Source organism: Babylonia areolata, chromosome 17, assembly GCF_041734735.1.
Source record: "Babylonia areolata isolate BAREFJ2019XMU chromosome 17, ASM4173473v1, whole genome shotgun sequence".
In the NCBI taxonomy this organism is placed as follows: Eukaryota; Metazoa; Mollusca; class Gastropoda; order Neogastropoda; family Buccinidae; genus Babylonia; species Babylonia areolata.
Window position 1 is genome coordinate 20,448,291 of NC_134892.1, and position 25,000 is coordinate 20,473,290.

At 42.2% G+C, this 25,000-nt stretch overlaps 2 protein-coding genes across 5 annotated transcripts in view; one reads left to right on the top strand and one right to left on the bottom strand.

The window, feature by feature from the left end:
• LOC143291747 (GTPase IMAP family member 8-like) overlaps positions 1-13,100 on the top strand; it is a 15,603-nt gene extending 2,503 nt beyond the window's left edge. For 2 of the 3 annotated variants that reach the window (XM_076601824.1, XM_076601823.1), the window contains exons 2-7: positions 1,991-2,190; positions 3,550-3,887; positions 6,097-6,502; positions 6,955-7,124; positions 9,595-9,970; positions 12,157-13,100. In XM_076601824.1, the coding sequence (XP_076457939.1) occupies positions 2,043-2,190; positions 3,550-3,887; positions 6,097-6,502; positions 6,955-7,124; positions 9,595-9,970; positions 12,157-12,194 (1,476 nt within the window). In that variant the 5' untranslated portion in view covers positions 1,991-2,042 and the 3' untranslated portion in view covers positions 12,195-13,100. The remainder of the gene's footprint in view (positions 1-1,990; positions 2,191-3,549; positions 3,888-6,096; positions 6,503-6,954; positions 7,125-9,594; positions 9,971-12,156) is intronic. The other variant, XM_076601825.1, reaches the window with a different exon arrangement.
• A 2,263-nt stretch (positions 13,101-15,363) lies between these two features.
• Positions 15,364-25,000, bottom strand: part of LOC143291748 (uncharacterized) — a 16,117-nt gene continuing 6,480 nt past the window's right edge. For both annotated transcript variants that reach the window (XM_076601826.1, XM_076601827.1), the window contains 2 exons: positions 23,916-24,239; positions 15,364-23,154 (listed from right to left, as the gene is read on the bottom strand). In XM_076601826.1, the coding sequence (XP_076457941.1) occupies positions 22,855-23,154; positions 23,916-24,239 (624 nt within the window). In that variant the 3' untranslated portion in view covers positions 15,364-22,854. The remainder of the gene's footprint in view (positions 23,155-23,915; positions 24,240-25,000) is intronic.

Below are 25,000 nucleotides of genomic sequence, written 5' to 3' on the forward strand. Positions count from 1 at the left end.
GTAATGGTGACCAAAATGTCCGATATATACCTCATACATGTATATCTGATCAAGGTAGAAGTATGAACGATCATCATCTGGTTTGTATAGTCTTTCTTCCAATGTGCTCGTGACATGTTGAACAGAATAGAATCAAATCATCTCCCCCTTTTGTTAATTTAACCCTTTCACTGCAAAGCTCGCATTTATGCAGCAGCTAGGTAGAGGACCCATGTCACTGAAGGGTGACCAGATCATGGGTCTGTTATCCATGAACCTTCTGCTCTTAATGTTCGGTGGTAGGACAGGCTATATTTTCTACACATCGCAGGAGAAATACCGCAGCTATTATTAGACACCATATTTTCTGTGTTTGTAGCACAAGGGAATTTTGCAGTAAACGAAGAGATAGACAATGCATCAGACTTGATTATTGTAGACGTCAATTTGGCATTGAATAAGAATACTAGAATTGGCATAGACCAGGAAAATAATTGTGTGACCAAGAAAGAATTTATAATAACTTGACGCAATTTGCGAATGAGTTTCAACAAATCAAAAAGACCTCAGGTAATATTGACGGGGTACCCTTTTACATCGCGAGAAGAAGTAGACAAGAAAAGATCGCTAAAAAAAACAAAGAAGAAAATATAATGAATCATTTCTGAAGGAAGTGTTACATTCAACAGGTGTTTTGGGAAACAGTAAATAAAGATTCATGTGGAAATGTCACATGTAAACTAGTGGTTTGATTGCTTTACAAATGCACGTGAAAACGATGGAGCGAAAATGATGTGACAGACAAAGCAATGATAAATGAAACAAGGTGAAGATGACAAATCAGATTGAAGTGATGAGTTGGAGGGTGTTTTTTTTATTGTTTTGTTTTCTTCTTCTTCTTCTTCTTCTTCTTGACAGTGACATTTATCCACAAAACTGGACTGATTCTATCATTCTACTGTAAAAGAAAGGTGAAGTGTATGACCCGAATAATTACAGGGCAATATCATTATGTAATATTGGTAAACAGTTGCATTGTTTGGCAATCATTTGCATATTACAAGAATGAGCGAGACTGAATAACATTGAAGGTGAACGTCAAGCTGGTTTTAAGAAAGATTGCTGTATTATCGATCACATATTAACTTTCTTAGCTGCTGTGCAGAAACCATTTGCCAACAATCAAAAGTTACATGTTGAATTTGTTGATTTTGAAAAACAAAAAATGAATTTCTAGGAAACTGTTGTGGACTGTTTTGGTAAAAGATGGAATTAGAGGTGAAATATATCAATGTATTAAAACTATGTATAGAGAAGTAAAAGCTAGGACAATAAATAGATCGAAATCCTCACACTTTCTGAAATATACAAGAGAAGTGAAACAAGGTGACGTTTGCCATCCTGTTTTATTTTGATTGTTTTTCAATGAAATTGCCCTCGCAATTGTTGAAATTGGACAGCAGGGGAAAAAGTTTGATCTGATATACGGGGTTTTGCTGCCTTTACCATGATATGATTTTGTTATCGATATCAATCATATTGATTATAGGTTTTCAAAGTCAGTTACTAGTTTGTATGCAGCTGCAACGAAGATAAAATGAAAAGTAAACATGGAAAAATTACGTATTATTGTGTTTCAAAAGGGCATACATGAAAAATGGGTTCATGGGGAAAAAAATGGAAAAGTGGTAAATGTATATAAGTATATTGGATTATTGTTCAGCCGGGGAGATATCTTCGATATAGCACCAATATAAAATTTTCACCACGATAATCATAACAAATTATCAGACACTCTATTGTTAGAAAACAGATTGAATACGTTGTATACCTTTCTCCCTTCAGTTAGGGGCTTTGACCTTGATCCAACTAAAACTAAAAACTAAAACTAAACCAATTCGTATTCGTATTATCTCAGCCACTTGCTCTATCATTCTCATTGATAAAGGACTGGTCTTGGCATGCTTTGTTTTTATCATAAATCTGTGTAACCTTTGATTTGTTTCATGAGATAACACCTACTCTTCACGTCACTAAAAACAAAGTGCGTCGTCGTCACAAGAATGGAGTCAACCCCAGCTCTCATCACCTTCACAGATGACGTCACTGAGGGCATGACAGGTGACACGAATGACGTCACAAAAACCATGGGAGCAACCTCCCTTGCTGGTGTTTCATCAAGCAAGCGACAAACGACTCGGCTTTATCCTAGTGAGATGATATCGTTGTATCAGATGTTTTCTTTTGTTACACACACACACACACACACACTCTCTCTCTCTCTCTCTCTCACACACACACACACTCTCTCTCTCTCTCTCTCTCTCTCTCTCACACACACACACACACACACCTCTGTATGTATGTACTGTGTGTATTTATAACTATAAATATATATATATGTATGTGTGAATGTATGCAAGCGAATATATAACTATATATATATATATATATATATATATATATATATATATATATATGTATGCATATATGTAATATATATATATATATATATATATTGTGTGTGTGTGTGTGTGTGTGTGTGTGTGTGTGTGTGTGTGTGCATTTTCTCTGGGGGCAAAGTAAGAACATTTCCTGATTTTCATATCGATGAGGACAAAATTGAGGTTGTAAGTGAGTTTCAGTACTTGGGACTGAAGATTAACTACAATAATAGAATGCATGTTTCCCAGCTAGACTTATACAACCATGCCTCGAGAGCAGCGTTTGCACTTCTGCGGAAAACTAATCAATTAAAGCTCCCTGTTGATCTAATTATCGACTTAAACAACAACAACAACAACAAAAACAAACCCAGTTCTTCCTGTATTTACATACGGTTGTGAAATTTGGGGGTTGATATATTTTGCAGAAAAATTGCAAATGAAATACTACAAACTAGTTCTGAAACTTAAACAGTCCATCCCATCTTTTAAGAATACGGTATTTGGTGAAATTGTTACGTTCCCTGTTTCTGTCTCGGTAGAAACCAGAATGGTTACATTTTGGTTTAAGCTTGTTACAAACATAGGTACTTCAAAACTATCTTCGATTGTTTAAAAATGTCCCTTCAATTCATACATCATAAACATACACAAGAACCAATACCTTAAATGTATTCACAATATCTTTAAACAAAACGGTCATACACGTAAAATGTTATGTGTGTTTGTGCGTGCCTGAAATCTGATTGAATGACACAGGAAACGAATAATGAGCGCCCATCGGCAGCCGTCAGTCGGCTCTACCCAGGTAGGCAGCCTGTTGTGTAAATGACCCCGTGTTTGTAAAGCGCTTAGAGCTTGATGTCCGACTGAGAATAAGCGCGGTATTAGTGTCAATATCAATAAATCAGTCAATCATCGTCATCCTCATACAGCGGCTCCTTCTGTCTGTCTTTCTTACTGCTTCCACCACTGGACAGGACTGTCCCTGGAAGACATTACTGTCACCACCACCACCACTATCATCACCAGGTACCGCATCGTCATTATCATCATCGTCGTCGTCATCATCCTCATGCAGTGACTGCTCCTTTATGTATTTATTTCTGCTCCCGCCACTGAACAGGCCTGTCCGTGGAGGACATCAGCGTCACCACCACCACCACGATGACACAGACACGCTGTCCAGACGCCGACTCCTTCCTAACAGGGAAGGGGGCACAGCAGTCCCAAGAATCGCTGCAGCGAAAACGGTCCTCCTCGGCAGCTGTAGCAGGATCCTCCGAGCCGGAGAAGAGCAAGAGAGAGTACAGCGTGCTCATCATCGGCAAAACGGGCAACGGTAAAAGCAGTCTGGCCAACACCATCACGGGAGACAAGAACTTCCCGGTGGGCGCAAGTCTGTCCTCTACAACACGGGAGGCCCAGGTCTTCACTGCAAACGTGGGGCGAAGGCGTCTGAAGGTGATACATCTTCAAGCGCTTTTAAATACATGGTTATTGATACTTGTATTCTGTATTTCTTGGGTCAGAGACACATCTTCAAGCGCTTTTAAATACGTGGTTATTGATACTTGTATTCTGTATTTCTTGGGTCAGAGACACATCTTCAAGCGCTTTTAAGTACATAGTTATCATCATCGTTTTCTTGTTGTTTTTCTTCTTCTTTTACTTCATCACCACCACCATCATCATCATCATCATCTTCTTCTTCTTCTTCTACTACTACTTCTTCTTCTCCTTCATCATCATCATCATCGTTTTTTTCTTCTTGTTTTTGTTGTTGTTCTTCTTCTTTTACTTCATCATCATCATCTTCTTCTCCTCCTCCTCCTCCTCCATCAACGTTGTGAAGAGTCACTGGAACACCACTCGGAAGAACTGTTCACAAGATTCCTCCAGGTCTGTTGATTGTGTGTCACATAACCTGTCCGTTCAGAATGTATTGGAGCTGGTTCCACTCCCGTGTTGTGACTTCTTCTTCTTACTACTACTACTACATCTACCACTACTACTACTACTACTTCATGTGATGACTATTAAAGCCCAATACAAGGGGTGACCATTAAAGATTTCCCCTCACCTACTTCCGGTTATAATAGGAGGCTGAAATTGCATTTGTATAATGATACATATCTCAATAACTATATTCAAATAATGTTTCTTAATTCTTTCTGTTTTTACATTAAGAATACTAGTTATTACTATGGTTCACATGACAACTTGCATCTCTGAACTCATAACAGTTTTTGTTTAACAGGTGCTATGGTGAAGTAAGGTTTGATAATGGAGCCGGTTGAATGCAGAGCGGTCATCAAGTTTCTGTACTTGAGAGGCCGCACCCCAAGGGGGACGTTCGATGAGATGAAAGAGACTTATGGGGAGGATGTCCCGTTGTATGACTTGGTCAAGCACTGGCATCGTCAGTTGGAGTGTAGTCTGACATCGTTGGAAATGGCTTGCTTTTCCGGGCGACCACAATCCGCCCTTAATGAAGACACCATCCGGCAAATGCAGACCGCTTTTTGGAGGATCGGTTATAACCGTTCGGCAACTCGCCCATGATGTCAAGATCAGTGTGGGGTCAGAGGAAAAATCATCCATGACCTTTTGCACCTGCGGAAGTTGTCTGCATGATGGATTCCCCGATCGCTCACACCTTTCCAGAAGCAGGAACGAGTCACGTGCTCCCAGGTTCTTTTGGCCATGTGCCAAGAAAACCAGGAGGACTTCTTCGACAGACAATCACACAGGACGAAACACGGGTCCATCACTATGATCCAGAGACTAAAGTCCAGTCGAAGCAATGGAAGCATTTTGACTCAGCATCTCCAAAGAAGGTACGTGCCCAGCCCTTCGCGGGAAAGGTCCCGCTCAGGGTCTTTTGGGACCAGCGCGGAGTGATGATGGAGTTCCTGGCAGAGGGTATCACAATCACCGGGACATGCTCATTGCTGCAGAAATTGCGGGAGGCCATCAAAACGGAGAGGTGTGGCATGCTGACCAAAGGCGTCCACCTGCTGCAACACATCGCCCAGGTTCACAACTCGCACGTTGCCCAGACCGATGCACGGTCCTGCGGCCATGAAATCCTTCCTCACCACCCTTACTCTCCCGACCTCGCACAATCTCGCTTCTGCCCCTGTCCAACCATGAAGCCATATTTGAAGATCAAGCACTTCCCATAAGATGGAACGCTTACATCTGAGGTCAAATCGTTGTGCAACCTGCAGACTTCTACGGGCTAGGTCGTAACAGCTGCATAAAGCGATGGGAGAAGTGTGTCACCATTGGTGATACCTATGTAGAGAAAGACTGATAACCATGCCAAGTTTCGTTCCTTTCAGTCCATGGGAAATGGGTCAGGGGAAATCTTTATTAAGCATTCGTCATATAATGATTAAGGTCATCGTCACAGTTGTTGAAGAGCAGTGCACGTGTACTGACTCGCGCTGAGATACTGACACGTGCTGGTGAGTGATCGGATTATATTCGACAGGTGAGGAACGTGCAAAAATCCTGGTAATTATGATGATGATATTTCAATATAAGAAATATAACTTTCAGTGCAAGGGGGAAAAATCATTGCCATTAGGGCCGTAAAAAAGTTTTAAACTTTCAACCTTTTGATAATGCACAGGAGGCCCACTGACACTGGTTGCTGCCTCCATAGGTAATCGACACACCTGATTTCATCAACATGATGGCTGACAAAAGAACAGCGCAGCGACACGTCGATCGCTGGAAAGTGCTGACCAACTCCCTTCCTGACGTCATCATTCTCACAGTCCGATGTGACGTCCGCTACACCAAGGAGGAGCACGACATCTACCAGGCGATCCAGGACCGATGGGGAGACAGGTCTGTCTTCCAGAAACGGCTCATGGTGGCCTTCACGTTCGGGGACCGACAGGACGAGGACCTGGAGGAAGAGCTGGATATGGTGTGTGAGGAGTTGAAGAGTGTGCTGAAGGACGCCAAGAACCGCTTTGTTCAGGTCAACAACAGGGCCAGGGGAGAGGGGAGAATGGAGCAACTGGATAACATCTGTCGTCAGCTGGACACTGTAATCAAGCAAAGTGAGTTGAGACATGGATTGGTTTTCTTCTTTCTTTTTTCTGCGTGTCTCTCTGACCGGTGTGCGAACTAGTAAGGGGCGTTACCATCAGAGGGTGTTTGTGTGTTTGGGGAGGAATGACTAAATGATGAACAGTAACACTTTTTCATAAAGACACAAACACGCGCGCGCGCACACACACACACACACACACACACACACACAGACTTCGCGCACGCACACACACACACATACACGCACGCACGCACGCACGCACGCACACACACACACACACACATTAACGCTAACACTAACAGGGTTAAAGAAAAAGAAAGACGAAAGGGTCACATTTTTCTTCGGATGGTCCAGGGGTACTTAGATAGGTGTAGGGGTGGGGGAGGGCGGGGGGTGGGGGGGACGCGGGGAGGGGGCGCGTGGGGGGTCGTGATTTTGAACGCTGAATACTTTGTGCAGACGAGTCGGAGGATTTCTCTGCTGTGATCATCGGCAAAACGGGCCACGGCAAGAGCAGCCTGGGCAACCTGATCACAGGCCGTCAGAGCTTTGAAGTTGGCATCGGTCTGTCGTCAGTGACCACATCTATCACCCATGTGTCTGTCAGTGTTCAGGGCAAGAGGATAAAGGTAACGCACGTGTAACGCTTGGGTAACGCATTGGTGACAGTTGGGTAACGCGTGTGTAAGATTTGGGTAATAGTTGGGTAGGGGAAGGGTAACTCTTGGGTAATGCGTGGGTAATGTTTGGGTAAGAGGTGGGCACCGCTTGGGTAACGTTTGGGTAACGGGTGGATAATCATGTGTAACGATTGGGGTACGTTCGTGTAACGCTTGGGCAGCACATGGGTAATGTTTGGGTAACGCGTTGCTTTTCGATGCATTGTGTTGCGTTACGTTGTGTAATGTTGTGTTGTGTTGTGTTGCATTGTGTTGTGTGGTCTTGTTGTGTAGTGTAGTGCAGTATAGTGTAGTGTAAGCTTAGTCCATGATATGGTAGTGTACTGTTCTGTAGTGTCGTGTAGTGTGGTACGTTTCAGATTTGTCTGCGTGCAATTCGGGCTGCTCTCACTGGGGAGGCAGAGCCCTCAATGACAAGAGTTGATTGCATTGACAGTCTTTCTGTGCAGCACGGCTATCTTGTTTATCGCTCTTCCTCTCCCACTGTTCTTAACTCACTCAGTACGGCCAGTCCTCTCTTCTCCTCTAAACAGACCCTTCGGATGTCCAGTGGGTGTCTGAATGACCCAACCTTTAGCTTCCGTCGTCAGAATTGTGGTATTCTTTGTCAACATGCACGTCTTCAGTATAAGAGCATTCGCTTGCAATATTTTGATGATGGTAATTGGGGTGAAACGCTGTTAACGTCGTCTCTTTCGCCGTTCGTATGGAGAGAGTTAATGAATAAACACCAAGGAGGGACCGTGGCTATACTGTATCCAGTGTCCACCGGTGATCAGGGTTCGAGACCTGGTTAGGCGTGGTGTTGTGTCCTTGGGAAACGTACTTCGCTTTGATTTTCTCCACTGCTCTCAGGTGTGAATGTGGAAGGGTGGACGCTGATGTACCTAAGATAAGATAAGATAAGATAAGATAAGAAGATAAGATAAGAATAACTTTATTATCTCCAACTGGAGAAATTTGGTCAGGTGCATTATCACAACATAGACAAGTAAACAACATGGGGACCATAACTGTAAAAGCCAACAACAGCCCCAACAAATATTACGAAGATACAAATATAAAAAATATCACATACATCGTTTCATACATACATCCACACACTGCAGGTAATAACTAGTATTCTTAATGTAAAAACAGAAAGAATTAAGAAACATTATTTGAATATAATTATAAACATAGCCTACTATACTGCACATTGATTATAATAGACAGATAAGATAAGAATAAAGATGAATTGCGGAAAACCACAACCAGATAATCAGCACACACCCGCACTGCACCCCACCCCCCATCCCCCACTCGACTTTCATACAGCTCTTGCATACTAGCTTGTTTCACTCCCACAATTTTACTGCATACACTCATGACATCGTTCAAAACACGCTTACTCCTCACTCCCAAACTTCTATACCAGCACATAAATGAAACTGTAAGCACAGACTCGATACAACATCGATAATAACTTTGAAGAATATTTGAATTTATACCAACATTTCTAAGCTTCTGTAAACAAAAAATTCTAGATTGACATTTCTTATGAATGGAATCAACATTTCTGTCAAAAGTCAGCTTATTGTCTAAGATGGTCCCTAAATATCTATATTCATTGACCCTCTCCACTGTTTGACCATCAATAACAAGGTCAGCTACAGGCAAGGGGTCTTTCCGAAAATCTATTAACATTTCTTTTGTTTTCAATACGTTGAGATCCAGATAGTTTTTCTCACACCAGGAACAGAACTTTTTAATTTCACTGAAATAAATAGCATCAGAGTTGGACAGATCTTCAATTGCTGAATCATCAGAATATTGAAGATCTGTCCAACTCTGATGCTATCTATTGTCTAACTTCGGTTGAGAGACGGTTAATTTAAAACGGGGGGGAAAGGAGAAGACTGGACTCCGTCTTCCTATTCCAGAGCCCGAGACACCAGTCCACATGAATTCACTGGTGGCAGAATGGTTAAGACTCTCAGCTGTCAATAATTATAGAGAGTCTGTGAAGGTGTGGGTTCGAATCCCGCTCTCGCCCTTTCTCCCAAGTTTGACTGGAAAATCAAACTGAGCGTCCAGTCTTTCGGATGAGACGATAAACCGAGGTCCCGTGTGCAGCACGCACTTGACACACTGAAACGAGAACCCGTGGCAACGAGAGTGTTGTCCTCTGTAGAAAAAAAAATGTTGTCGGACAGTTAAACAAATATAATTATAAGCATGCACTCAAAGCCTCGACTGAGCGCGTTGGGTTATGCTGCTGGTCAGGCATCTGCCTAGCAGATGTGGTGTAGCGTATATGGATTTATCCGAACGCAGTGACGCCTCCTTCAGAAACTGAAACTAAAACTGAAAATCACTGTTTCTTATGGCTGTAAAAGACTGAGACCTTAAACATGGAACTTTACTCTGCATTTCTCAGGTGATTGACACCCCAGACTTGGAACCCTCCAGAATACGACAGCAGATCGACGAATGGAAGGAGGAGGCACATCCGAACCCTGTCGTCATCCTATTAGCTGTTCGCTGTGACGTCATCTACACGTCAGAGGACTACAGCCTCTACACGGGCATCAAACGGCTCTGGGGCGGCGACGGTGACTCTCCGCGGGTGATTGTCGTCTTCACGTTCGTTGACCGTCTGGAGAGTGATCTCAAGCAATGCATCAGGGGCTGCCCTGAACTGCGCAGCCTTCTGAAAGATGTCGGCAAGTCGTACGTTCAGGTCAACAACAGAGCGTCTGCCGTGGAGAAGAGAAAGGTTCTTACCACTCTGCTCGGCCTTGTTGACGATAAAGGTAGGAATGGGTTAGCCAAGCTGAGTTTTGAATCTCTCTCTGTCTCTGTCTCTCCGTCTCTCTCTGTCTCTGTCTCTCTTTTCTCTTTCTGTCTTTCTCTCTCTGTCTCTCCCTTTCTCTCTGTCTCTGTTTCTCTCTCTCTCTCTCTGTGTCTCTGTATCTCTGTCTGTGTCTGTCTCTCTCTGTCTGTGTGTCTCTCTCTCTGTCTCTTTCTCTCTGGCTCTATCTTTTCTCTCTCTCTGTCTCTCTCTGTCTCTCTCTCTCTCTCTCTCTCTCTGTCTGTCTGTGTCTCTCTCTGTCTCTGTCTCTGTATCTCTGTCTGTGTGTGTCTCTCTCTCTGTGTGTGTCTCTCTCTGTCTCTCTGGCTCTGTCTTTTCTCTCTCTCTGTCTCTCTGTGTCTCTCTCTCTCTCTCGCTCTCTCTCTCTCTCCACACACACACACACACACACACACACACAAGGTTTTTTAAGTATTGTGATACTAGTGTTTAACTTGTGTCATGTGGCTTTTTATATTATTACATTAGTTTCAAGTATCGTAACGTGGTTTGAAGTAGTGTGATATTAGTGTTTAACTTGTGTGATGTGGCTTTTTATATTGTGATATTAGTTTTAAGTATCGTGACGTGGTTTGAAGTAGTGTGATATTAGTGTTAAACTTGTGTGATGTGGCTTTTTATATTGTGATATTAGTTTTACGTATTATCGTGACGTGGTTTGAAGTAGTGTGATATTAGTGTTTAACTGGTATGATGTGACTTTTTATATTGTGATATCAGTTTTAAGTATTATCGTGACGTGGTTTGAAGTAGTGTGATATTAGTCTTTAACTTGTGTGATGTGGCTTTTTATATTGTGATATTAATTTTACGTATTATCGTGACGTGGTTTGAAGTAGTGTGATATTAGTGTTTAACTGGTATGATGTGACTTTTTATATTGTGATATCAGTTTTACGTATTATCGTGACGTGGTTTGAAGTAGTGTGATATTAGTGTTTAACTTGTGTGATGTGGCTTTTTATATTGTGATATTAGTTTTAAGTATTATCGTGACGTGGTTTGAAGTAGTGTGATATTAGTGTTTAACTTGTGTGATGTGGCTTTTTATATTGTGATATTAGTTTTAAGTATCGTGACGTGGCTTGAGGAAGTGTGATAGTGTTTTAAGGATTCTGATGTGGCTTTATGTGTTTTGATATTAGTCTTAAATTTTGCGATGTGGTTTTATGTGTTGTGATATCAGTGTTAAGTATTATAAGGTTTTGAGTATTGTGATATTTGTGTTATTGTGAAGTGTTTTTTTTAGCATTGTGACATCAGTGTTAATTATTATGACGCTGGTTTAAGTATGTGATATTTGTGTTACGTGTTGTAATGTGGTTGTAAGTGTTATGATAATTATTAGTGTTAAGTATTATGATGTTGTTTTTAGCATTGTGATATAATGTTTAAGTATTGCGATGTGGTTTTATGTACCGTGATTGTATTGGTGTTCAATATTGTTATGTTGTTTTTAGCATTGCGATATTAGTGTTTAAGGATTAATATGTGGTTTTTAAGTATTCTGATATTGGTGCTAATTATTGTGATGACGTTTTCAGTATTGCGATATCAGTGTTCAGTATTATGATGTTGTTTTTAGCATTGTGATATAATGTTTAAGTATTGCGATGTGGTTTTATGTACTGTTTTGTATTGGTGTTCAATATTGTTATGTTGTTTTTTGCCTTGTGATGTCGTTTTCAGTATTGCGATATCAGTGTTGAGGAATGTGACGTGGTTTTCAGAACAGTGGCATCAGTGTAAAGTATAGTGGTGCAGACTTGAGTATCGTCGCATTGGTTCTAAGAATTGTAGTATCGGTTTTAGTGACCCCTCTCTCAGTCTCCTCACACACACACACACACACACACACACACACACACACACAGTGTGTGTGTGTGTGTGTGTGTGTGTGTGTGTGTGTGTGTGTGTGTGTGTGTGTGTGTGTGTGTGTGTGCTGAGAAGAATGAATGCGTACGTGTCTTAAGTCACCTTGTAGTGAGTAGACAACAGATCAATGACAAGAACTGTTCTTCTTTGCCTTTTGTTTCATTCTTTTTTTTTTCTTTCTTTCATTTTTACGGTAATCATCTCAGTCTGACTGTCAACAGAAGATCTTATCTGATGGTGGCTCGGTTGCAGTTTCACGCTGGCCGCCTTGGAAAGGACACAAGAAATGACTGCTGACCAGCAGACCATGACCACCCGGCACTCGCGGTCTTTGGAAAAAGAAAGTTTACCAGGGTGGTACAGAGACATCCTAAACTCCGTTGATTTCCAGTGACTGATCAGTTACATTTTCAGTATTTTGTCTCTTTCAAAACCTATTTCTTGATGATACAATTTTTGCCTAATTACAAGGGAGATAACTTGCATATTGCAAGGGGAAAAGAAATCTGTCTATTGTTTGGGAGAAAGAGTGGAATGGGAAAAGTCGTTTATTTGTATTTGCTGGTTTTCCCGAGTGGGCTTTTTTTTACATTTTCTTTTTTCTTTTTAATTTCTTAAATTTCATATCATTTTATTTATTTATTTTTTTTTTTTTTTGCTGTTGGTTGTTTAGAATCTGACATCAAGCATAAAATGTAAGATGTTTCATATTGATGATTTATACATGTTTTTTGTTGCTTGTTTCTTCTTTTTTCTTTGTTTTTCGTTTGTGACGCCTCCTTGAGAAACTGAAATTGAATGTGTTGTTTAGTTCTAGTGTGCCGGAATCATAATATGATTATTTAATGGATGAACTGATTTTGTTATTGTATGATTAAATAAAACAACCTTCCATGTGTGCATGTGTGAAGGAAAAAGAAAGCGCTGATGTGATCATTTTCTAAGGAACGAAATGAAAGAGAACATAGGCGTGCTTGGAACTGAAGGGTAACCTTTCTACCATTAGAGATACATGCAAGGGTCATTTGGTTATCCATGATATGCTGTAACAGACTGAATGACAAATACAAGTTCTGGTGCCTCCGTTTTCAATGAAGAAGCATGAAAATACCAGTCTGGGTTTCACTTTTAACCTGCTCGTGCCAGTTTCTGAGAGGACGTTGTTACAAAATTAAACAGGTTCTTGCCGAACCATGTGGAGAGCTTTTTGTTTCTTGCCTCATGTGTGAATGTGTCTCTCATGTGGAGTGATGGCCTAGAGGTAACGAGTCCGCGTAGGAAGCGAGAGAATCTGAGCGCGCTGGTTCGAATCACAGCTCAGCCGCCGATATTTTCTACCCCTTGCACTAGACCTCAAGTGGTGGCCTGGACGCTAGTAAAAGAACCCACGACAACGAAAGGGTTGTTCCTGGCAAAATTCTGTAGAAAAAGCCATTTCGATAGGAAAAACAAATAAAACTGCACACAGGAAAAAAAAAGGGGGTGTGGGGGGGAGGGGGCGCTGTAGTGTAGCGATGCGCTCTCCCTGGGGAGAGCAGCCCGAATTTCACACAGAGAAATCTGTTGTGATAAAAAGAAATACAAATACAAATACGTCAGCAGGAAAGAGCAAGTAGCAAGCCCGATGAGCGCTCCACAGAGCGAAACATCTGCAGCTTGCTGTGCAGGCTAACCTCGCCCCCCCGTTTTTGGTGGGAACAAAATGGTTAATATGAGTAATGATGGGAGATTTTATGTGACACACATGCCCCCACTTTGCCCTGTCCCCATGCGTTAACCAGTTTGAAATTGGACAGTTAAACCAAAGCTGACATTTGACGGTTATACTTCATGGAAAGCGAAGGCATGAGAGCTTGGATACATGCACACACATTTACACACACGCATGCACACGCGGGCGCGCGCGCGCCCACACACACACGCTCGCACGCGCAGGCGTACACGCACACACATACACACACACACACGCGCGCGCGTGCGTACACACACACACACACACACATAATATATTATGTCTGTGTTTGTATCTCTCTGTCTATTTATCTCTCTTTGTTATATGTACACACACACACACACACACACACACACGCACGCACGCACGCACGCACACACACACACACACACACACACTGTGATATGTATATAGATAGATAGATCGATTGATGTGTGTGTGTGTGTGTGTGTGTGTGTGTGTGTGTGTGTGTGTGTCTGTGTGTGTGTGTTTGTGTGTAGAGGAAGAGGTCAAGACACACACACAATAAACCCTGAACCACATCACCACTCCCCTTCAGTAATATGATAACACAGTATAATTGTTATTGAATTTTTAAAAAAAAGAAAAAAAAAAAAGATCCTACGCGCACAAATGAATGCCACGAGACCGTGACAAACACGAAACACTGCAATACAATGCTGCTATAATACAATGCAACGGATCAAGGTCACTTTGACAGCCTCGAGCGATTCCCGAGAAAGTGGCAGTTGGTCAAAGTCTCATGTCACTCGACACAATGTTCAGGTGACAGTGATGATAGCGTTCTGGTGCAGTCTCTGCTGACGTTATCATGGAAATGAAGGTCGGCTGCCTGTTTGTGTGTTATCTCGGCGAAATAAACAAGACGTGTGGCTCTTGATTATCTGTTCCCATGGTGTGGTGTGTGTGTGTGTGTGTGTGTGTGTGTGTGTGTGTGTGATGGAAAACAGGCGTTTTTCTTATCGATGCATTGCTGAGATCTACGAAATCATCTACCACACAGTAAAATGTTAACTATGCTGAGTAAAATATGCAGTTCAGATATGGAAATCGAAAGAAACAAACACACACACACACACACACCACACACACAAGCACACACACACACACACACACACACACACACACACACACATGTATATATATATATATATATATTTTTTTTTTTTTTTATTACAACACAGCACAAGCAAATCGGGTGTATGATCACGTGACCTCTAGACTTCATCGTTCCGATGTAATATACATTTACCTTGGATCTGGGGTCTTCGTTTTGCCATGCAAGGTGAGAAGACGTCAAAACCCAGTCTTTGTTTAACCTTTAAAATCTACCTTGAGAAGTAATTTGTGCATTGGGAAGGAGAGAGGAGAGGGAGAGAGAGAGAGGGAGAGAGAGGGAGAGAGACAGGGAGAGAAGAGAGAGAGGGAGGGAGAGAGAGGGAGGGAGGGAGAGAGAGAGGGGGAGAGAGGGAGGGAGAGGGAGAGAGAAAGAGGGGAGAGAGACAGAGAGGGAGAGAAAGAGAGAGAGGGAGAGAGAGAGAAAAAGAGAGAGGGAGAGATAGTGATACACAGAGATACAGAGAGGGACAAAAAGACCAAGACAGACAGACAGACAGACAGAAACAGACAGAGAGCAATAGATGAGCACATGCACTGCCATCAGATTCTAACACTTTGTTTTTTTTAAGACCAGGAACAAAACGAAATAAACCACAACTGTTTATTGGTTCTTTACTACATGATTAACACACCATGTCCACCAACAATGATTGACAATTATAAACATGAGAGGCAAGGTCTTGAAGGCTTTGAGTGTGAAAAAAGCAGGTATGGTAGGTGTAGGGGTAGTGTGGTCAAGTTCTCACTCTCTCTTCACATCCAAAACAGCACATGAAAGTGGCTTTTATAAGGTGTTATATGCATATATATATATATATATATATATATATATATATATATAGATAGATACACAGATAGATATACACATATATAAGAAGAAGAATACGCACACAGTCCTGAATCACACAGATCTGTTCTCTGTGTCGTCTCTGGCCTTTCAGAACTTCCTGAATCTCCTCAGAGGGGTGAAGGGGAACGAGAGAACTGAGTGTGTACCTCTCTTTTAAATCTTTCCTGCCAACACACTGTCCCCAGTAATATCAGTATACAGCACTCCCCCACTGGTTGGAACAGTTTGACCAGTATCAGCATCACTATCAGTAGCTCAAGGAGGCGTCACTGCGTTCGGTCAAATCCATATACGCTACACCACATCTGCCAAGCAGATGCCTGACCAGAAGCGTAACCCAACGCGCTTAGTCAGGCCTTGAGAAAAAAAAATTAATTAATTAAATAAATAAATAAAATTTTAAAAAGAAGAAAAAAAAAGTAAAAAAAAAAAAAAAAAAAAAAAAAAAAAAATTGACCAATCATGTCTGGCTTTAATGAAGTTGAGTGACTGATCTACATGTCTGCTGTTTACATTCTGATTTGCACATTCAACGTTTAACTCACACAGTACGGCCAGTCCTCTCTTCTCCTCTACACAGACCCCTCGGATGTCCAGTGGGTGTCTGAATGACCCAACCTTTAGCCTCAGTCGTCAAAATCGCGGTATTCTTTGTCAACATTCACCTCTTCAGTATAAGAGCCTTCCGCTTGCAATATTTTGATGATGGTAACTGGGGTGAAACACTGTTAGCATCGTCTCTTTCGCCGTTCGTATGGAGAGAGTTAACAAAACCTGCTTTTTTCACATTCTGTGACGACAAGGTAGACATATAACGTCACACGGACAGCTGAGGGGGGAGGTACAATATCAGAGCATCATGCCGGCTATCCTGTCTATCCTAGCCAGCCTGATCAAAGATAGATTCAGCAGAAATTTCCCCTGGTCCACAATCTGAAGTGCCCACATCTACCCCAGCTGGTGTTTGAAGGGGAGTTAGGTGGGGGTTGGGGGGATGACTTGAAAGACAGACCACTCTACTGAATTGCTCTGACATGCCAACATTAGTAACTACTTCAGCACAGGGATTGCCGCCTCAACAAGACTCTACAACATTAGCATCTACTTCGCTCAACACTCAGCTTATATCACAGATTGACATAAGTTTACAGTTGGGCCAAGAGCAAAGTGAGAGCTGTATCATCAATGGTTCCTCTATTGCAATGGGAAATCATTTACAGTTAGTCTTTTGTGAAGGACTATGACTCTATAACTATGAAGCAGAATTGCACTGGCTCTTAGTGCTGCAGCCTTGGGGGCTAGTTGGCCTTTGGGAACCATCCCAACACCAACTGTCCTAAAACCCTCATGGCCGAGAGAGTGGGGATGTAACTTGGGCAAGACACTTTCCGCTATAATCAAATTGTAGCTCAGATAGTCGGGACAGCAGTTACCTCCTCTGCTGTTCTGATGGTGTCAGTCGAACAAGACTATCATATATATATATGAAGAGGTAGGGGAGGGGAGGGGAACAAAGTGTGGGTGGGGAAGGTGACACTGCCGACACACCGTACACAGATGATAACCACTTAATCTAAACATAACTGCAAGTTCTTTATTTTCCCCTCATTTGTTCAGGATGTGCTTGGTTTCTCTGTTGTTGTTTTTTTGTGTTTTTTTTTTAATCAATAAAGACAGAATCTCCTTTATTCACCAGTCAAGACATTTTCTTTGTTTCCTCATTTTGATGATAAACATTGGATTGTTACCAACAAAAAAAAAAAAACCCACAAAAAAAACCAAAGGCAGATCACATCAGAAAAAGACACACACTTCGATTTGACCTTGACCTTGATATCTAAATTTAAAATACATTCATGTTCAAACCGTTTTTGATGAAAGTTTAACGAAAAACCTTAGTTCTATTGCGGTTCTTCATTTTTCCAATACGCTATATTGCGCCGACATTGACCTTGACCTCAGACCTTTGTCTGCTTACACAGATTTTATTATCATCATTGACCAATCATTGTCACAAGTTTGTTAAAGATTATATACAAGACAAATTATATTGTCGCCATGACCAATCATTGTAACAAATCGTTAAAGATTATTTACAAGAAAATCATATTCCCACCATGACCAATTATTGTAACAAAATTGTTAAATTCGTATTCTTATTCTTGTTGCTAATAGCCCAGCCGACCGCACAGGGCTGTCAAACCATACAAATGCTCACCCGCGTCAACACAAAACTGTCACATCTACAAAAATCCCAAATAAAAAAACACCATACAAACCCACAAAACACACTTCATGACACAGTATCCCAACCTTTTAGATCCTCATGGCAAATAAGAAGTGATCTTTCTGAGGACGCCAGCCATTCCGCTTAATTTATCATCCCCAGATTAAAACAAATCGTACAAAAAAGGAGGAAAAAAAAAGAATACTTCAACGCCAAACAAAAAATACATAAAAAGGCCATATAGGCAAATAACACTGCAGAATGGACAGCTGGTGCCCATCTCAGTGTTTACATCTCACTACCAAACGCCAAACCAAAAATACATAAAAAGGCCATATAGGCAAATAACACTGCAGAATGGACAGCTAGTGCCCATCTCAGTGTTTACATCTCACTACCAAACGCCAAACCAAAAATACATAAAAAGGCCATATAGGCAAATAACACTGCAGAATGGACAGCTGGTGCCCATCTCAGTGTTTACATCTCACTACCCAATCGCCAGAGCAAAAAGCACAGAGAGTACATCATAGACTGCGGAAAAGAGAAAAAAAAAAGTGTCAAGGCTTGCTTGAAAAAAAAGAAAGGGGAATGGACTGGGAAGGCAGAAAAAGGAGACAACAGTGAAGACAGGAAAAAAGGCAAGGCAGAAACAAAAAGAGTGATAAAAAAGAGGAAATTTCTAGCACAGAATTTCCAGAAGGCGGGGATGCTATTTGTACTGAAAGACCCCCAGCATCCCCACGGGGAAATTTGTTAAAGATTACATAAAAGAAATTATAATCCCACCATAACCAATCATTGCAACACATTTGTTGAAGATTATACCCAAGACAAATCATACCTCACTATGGCTAATCATTATAACAAATTTGTTAACGATTATATACAAGCTAAATTATATTCCCACCATGACCAATCATTGTAACAAATTAATTTGTCAAAGACTATATACAAGACAAATTGTATTCTCACTATGATCAATCATTGTAACACATTTGTTAAAGATTATGCACAAGACAAAATATAACTCACCTGACTAATCATTGTAAAAAAAATCATAAAGATTATATACAACACGTTTTCCGTCTTGCTCATATAATCTTTTTCGATGAATAATGTTATGACCTTGGCCTTCACCCTCTCATTTTGAATTCATTTAGGGGTCATGCTCTACCCATGACCAGTCACATTACCAAGCAATGATAAGAAACTCCAGGGAGAGCTGGACAATACAAGGTCTTCAGAGAAGAAGCGTGATTAGGATCAGAAGAAAGGTATAGCTTCTATGAAGCATTTGTCTATTTTACCAAACGATAACCTTCAGCTTTGATCTTTCACCTTGCTTGCCATATGACTATAAATAGGATGACCTCAGAGGTCCTATCCATAGCAATCGTCCTGCCACGCTTGATTTCTATACCACTTGCAGTTGCAAAGAAAATGGAAGAGTTAAAGTTTACAATGGACACGCATCACGGCATATGTTCCTTTTGTTAACATATGTGAGTTATTAACACATCTGTAAAAACGAAAGACACATGCATTCCAGTTTATCTGTGATTCCTGGCTTGTATTGGCCTATTGCAACGAGAAAGTAAAATCAAATGAGATGAATAATCACCACAGCTGTATAGAAAACAACACATATGAAGACGGGGCCCAGTTCACTCCATCCATCGTTTGAACCTTCTCCAGTCAGGCAGGTACCCACTGGTTTTCATGTCACTTGCAGCACTCTGCTCTTTCAAGTCTGGCCTGAAAACCCACCTCTTCACAAGACAGCCTCCCTCCACTGCCTCTTCCTGGTCTTCAGTTTCTTCAGTTTTAGAATAGTGAACGCGTGTGAATGACTGGTGTGAACGCTGTCCTGCCCTGTGCTGTCCTCTACTGCCCTGTCCTGCTCAGCTCTGTCCTGTCCTGTCCTGTCCTGTCCTGCCCTGCCCTGCTCTGTCCTGTCCTGTCCTGTCCTGTCCTGCCTTGTCTTGTCCTGTCCTGTGCTGTGCTGTCCTGTCCTGTCCTGTCCTGTCCTGTGCTGTGCTGTCCTGTCCTGCCTTGTCCTGTACTTTGCTGCCCTGTCCTTTGCTGCCTTGTCCTATCCCGTGCTGTCCTGTCCTGTGCTGTCCTGCCCTGCCCTGCCCTGTCCTGTCCTGTTCACACTCTTATATACTGCTTCTTCCGTTTTTGTTTTTTTTTTGTTTTTTGTTTTTTCTCTCTGTCTCTTTTCTTAACCCCTTAACGGAAAGAATGCAAAGCCCACAGGTCAGGAGGTCAGTCAACACTCTGCAAATCTTCCCCTTAGGACTGTGCTACCTTTGCTCAGTCACACCATTGACAATCACAAGAAAAGTAATACAGCGACACCCCGATTCCATGCTACACTGACTCCATTTCATCAGTGTTAAGTAGTCAAGGGGTTAATTCATTCGTGTCTGACAGTACCTGATGAATAAGATATATATATATATATATATATATATATATATATATATATATATATATATATAAATGAGACGAGAAATAAAGAAGCAAACAAAAGATAGTAAATAAATGTGTACAGCACAAAAACGACAAGAAATATATATCCAACCCAATTTATTTTCCTTTCCGGCCAATGATCCGACGGCCTTTAGCTGATTAAACAAATTACATAATCGTACATACCCAGCGTATGCTTGCATACATATGCACGAACCTCCACACACACGTTTACGGACATTGGCATCCACATACTGTAATCGCATATCCTCACCAAGTCCTTAACTGCCATGACATCATCACCATTTCTATGCTGATGACTCTCTGCATCACAAAAGAGACGGGTGCAATAGCGCTGGACTTTCAATCTGAGGGTCCTGGGTTCGAATCTCGGTGCACCTGGTGGGTAAAGGGTGGAGATTTTTCCGATCTCCCAGGTCAACATATGTGCAGACCTGCTAGTGCCTGAACCCCCTTCGTGTGTATGCGCACGCAGAAGATCAAATACGCACGTTAAAGATCCTGTAATCCATGTCAGCGTTCGGTGGGTTATGGAAACAAAAATATACCCAGCATGCACACCCCCGAAAACGGAGTATGGCTGCCTACATGGCGGGGTAAATAAAAACAAACAAACGGTCATACACGTAAAATGTTACATGTCTGTCCGAGTGTGTATGTGTGTGCGTCTGAAATCTGATTGAATGACACAGGAAACGAATGATGAGCGCCCAGTGGCAGCCGTCAGTCGGCTCTACCCAGGTAGGCAGCCTGTGGTGCAAATGTCCCCGTGTATGTAAAGCGCTTAGAGCTTGGTCTCTGACCGAGGATAGGCGCTATAGAAGTATCCACATCAATCAATCAATCAAAAACATTCTACAAGACCTAAACTTTCTTCCTTCTAACACTTCTCATTGCTTCGTAAGTATTCAAACCTGTGGTCTGGTCACAGTTCAGTGCTGATAGAAACTGTAGCGATGCAAGGTAAGATATGAAGATTTTCTTAAACCCACAAGGAAGGCATGGAAAAACTATGCCTTACACATGAAAACACATGTACAATTCCAATCAACAAATATTAAGATGGCAAATTACTTCTTTATTTTTAAAGTGTAACGGGAAACGTATTGATTTGGTGACAAATTTTTTTTTTTTTTTTTTTTTTTTTTTTTTTTTTTTGTGGTCCCTTGCTCAGGTTATATTTCTCCACAGAGATATATACATCACAATTCTCTTTTTTTCCTTCACGAAGAAAATGAACAAAACCAAAACCAAAAACGATAGCCAAAGAAAATAACACAATGAACATTTCACTCATTCACATTACACTGTAGTACGTCTCTCGCTCTCTCTCTCTCTGTGTCTCTCTCTGTGTCTGTCTCTGTCTGTCTGTCTGTCTGTCTGTGAGTGTGTGTGTGTGTATGTGTGTGCGTGAGTTTGTTTAGCGTGCGTGCGTGCGTGCGTGTGTGTGTGTGTGTGTGTGTGTGTGTGTGTGCCTGATAAATATGTTTGTATATATGCATTCCCGTTTGGCTTGAGCTGACAGAAATCTCCCACCACCACTACCCCATCTCTCCCTCCGTCTCTCCTTCATTCCTGTCTTCTTTGTATTTGTATTTCTTTTTATCACAACAGATTTCTCTGTGTGAAATTCGGGCTGCTCTCTCCAGAGAGAGCGCGTCGCTATACTACAGTGCCACCCATTAAAAAAAAAATTCCTGCGTGCAGTATTATTTGTTTTTCCTATCAAAGTGGATTTTTCTTCAGAATTTTGCCAGGGACAACCCTTTTGTTGCCGTGGGTTCTTTTACGTGCGATAAGTGCATGCTGCACACGGGACCTCGGTTTATCGTCTCATCCGAATGACTAGCGCCCAGACCACCACTCAAGGTCTAGTGGAAGGGGAGAAAATATCGACGGCTGAGCCGTGATTCGAACCAGCGCGCTCAGATTCTCTCGCTTCCTATGCGGACGCGTTACCTCTAGGCCATCACTCCACACAGACAGCCAATCGGATAAATATGGGGGTCTGGGATGTGGAGGGGGGCGGGGGGGAGCTGGGGGTAAGGGGGGAGGGGGTGTGGGGGGGAGGGAAAAAACATCGGCTCTGGAGATAAAAGCCGGGGGAAAAAAACACACAAAAAAAGAAGAAACAAATGAACATGCTTTTGTTTAAAACGTTCTGCTGTGAGAGATTTGTCTTCCAAAAATGTTCACTTTAGTTATCATGAAGGCGACTGGTGAACCTACGAGAAAAAGAAAAAAAAGATGATTTTTTTTTTCAAAGATTGAAAACGAAATGATCCTACTAGTCAGGGGTGTGTGGGTGTTGAGATAGGGGTGGGGAGGAGATGGGGGGTCTGGAAGAGGGAGCGAGAAGCAGGGAAGTAGGGTGGGGGTGGAGTTGGTTGGGAGTGGAGTGGGGGTTGTGGGCAGGGGAGGGGGGTGGGGTGTAGGTGGATTTCGCCATGTGAAGAAAACAAACAAACAAACAAACGAAAATCAGCCAGAGTGAAACAAATGTTACACGTCCAGGATGCGTCGGGCTGACCGCCGACTAACAGGCCAAATAATTGCGAACAGAAATCCGACGACAGCGACCAGAAAAGCTGCTCCACCGAGAGCATAGTCAGCTTCTTGCGGTACCTCATCATCATAAACATAAGAGGAAAGAATGAAGGCAACGCTGAGCAAAATAAAGCACACCAGACCTACGATTAGACACACACGCTGTAGTGGTCTGTTGACCACCGGTCCTCTGTTCCGACGTTCAATAGCGTTCACAACTTCGGAGGTCAGTCGGCCTTTCATTTGATCGTCAGCCTGATGAGGAAACAATGACAGCAACAATTGTTATAATGGTTTCAGATCCATATATGCTACAACACATGTGCTGTAAAAATATATATCTAAAAATTAAAATAATAAGATTAAAACAGCTGCCTGATCTTCGCACAAACATAACGCACTTTCCTGGCCTTGAAAGCCTGCCCAGGTTTACATAATTCATAACTTGACCAGCTCCAGATAATTTCATAAAACAAAACAAAGTGCTCACGCATTGAAAAAAACTTGCGATTTAGATGTAGTAAATAAAAGGAATTCTAGCACACACACACACACACACACACACACACACACACACACACACACACACACACAGAAATGAACGAAAATTCTGAATCTGGGCTTTTTCCCCCAACATTTCAATTGCATTTAAATATCTAGCATATTCAAAGTGAAGTTAACATTTTTGTACAACAAAAGAGTTTATTTCTACCTCAACAGAATGGAATGACACCAAAAAAACAGAGAAAAAACAAAAGTATCTGAAAATGCTTGTTATCAGTTTAGACCTAAATACGCAAATACTTCAGAATATAAGTTTACGAATAATGAAAACTTTTGCAGAGAGAGAAAGTGAGACAGAGAGAGAGGAAAAGTGAGACAGAGAGAAAGAGAGAGAGAGCCAGAGAGAGAGAGAGAGAGAGAGAGAGAGAGAGAGAGAGAGAGAGAGAGAGAGAGAGAGAGAGCATTTTACAACAAAACTCAAGACAGCAGTGGCAATGATTGCCCATCCTCACCTTGTGACAGACGACATACTCATTGCCAGCATCACTCAGCACGCTCTTCAGCTCAGGACACACTGTCTGCAGTTCCAGCTCCAAGGGCACGTCCTGACGGTCTCCAAAGGTGAAGGCCACCATCAGTCGTTTCTTCAGCCAGGGCCACAGCGCCATGATCTCCCGGTAGATGGCGTACTCTTCCGGCGTGTAGCGGATGTCACAGCGGACGGTGAGAAGGACAATGGACGGGTTGGACTCGGTCAGCTGTCGCCATTTGTCCACCTCCTGACCTTTCTGCTGGTCGTTCAATCCGAGGTTGGTGATGTCTGGGGTGTCCACCACCTTGAACAGATGGGCTTCATTCAGTTGTTTCAGCTGGAATTCCACACACACGGCACCGAAACACCACCGACATGGCGTGGGCTGTATCCGTCACGAAACCCTGATTCATGAATACGTATAAACAAATCTGTGCAACAGTACTCCGCCTTCTGTTGTGTCTTCATGTGGGTCCTAACTGGTTACTAAGACCTTATTGCTAATCAACAGCAGTCGTTGTTGATAGGTGTTCTAATGAAGCCCCCTCCATCCCCTCCCACTTCCCCCCTCCGCCCCCCACCCCCACCCCCTACTATCCCACCCCTGAAGTATAGAAGACATCGGTTATAGGTAAAGCGCCAGTGACAAGATGTTTATCATAAACTGGTTAGAGAGCCTATGTTTCACGAGGTCAAGTTCCATTAGTATTTTCGACTGTCAAAATCTTGGCGGGAAATTTACACGCACGTGCGTTCGACTCTGGGTCAAGGCCACTCCATATCGTGGACGAAACACAACTGACACGACACGAATCGCTTCATGGCCTGACACCAGTTTTTGTGACGTTGCCGTTTCGTGTTGATGGACGCAGTAGGATTGGCATCGTTGCTGTGATGTTTCGGAAACCGTGTATATTGAATTCCAGCACGTCTCCCGATTGTGCGAAGAATGCCTGTTCTTTTTATATTGGCGGGGCTTCCAGCTTCCTGCCTTTTCCAAACATTTTGTTTTGGATTTTTTATGCTTTTTGACACGTAGTACCTGGTCCCTGAAGATGCTCTTGT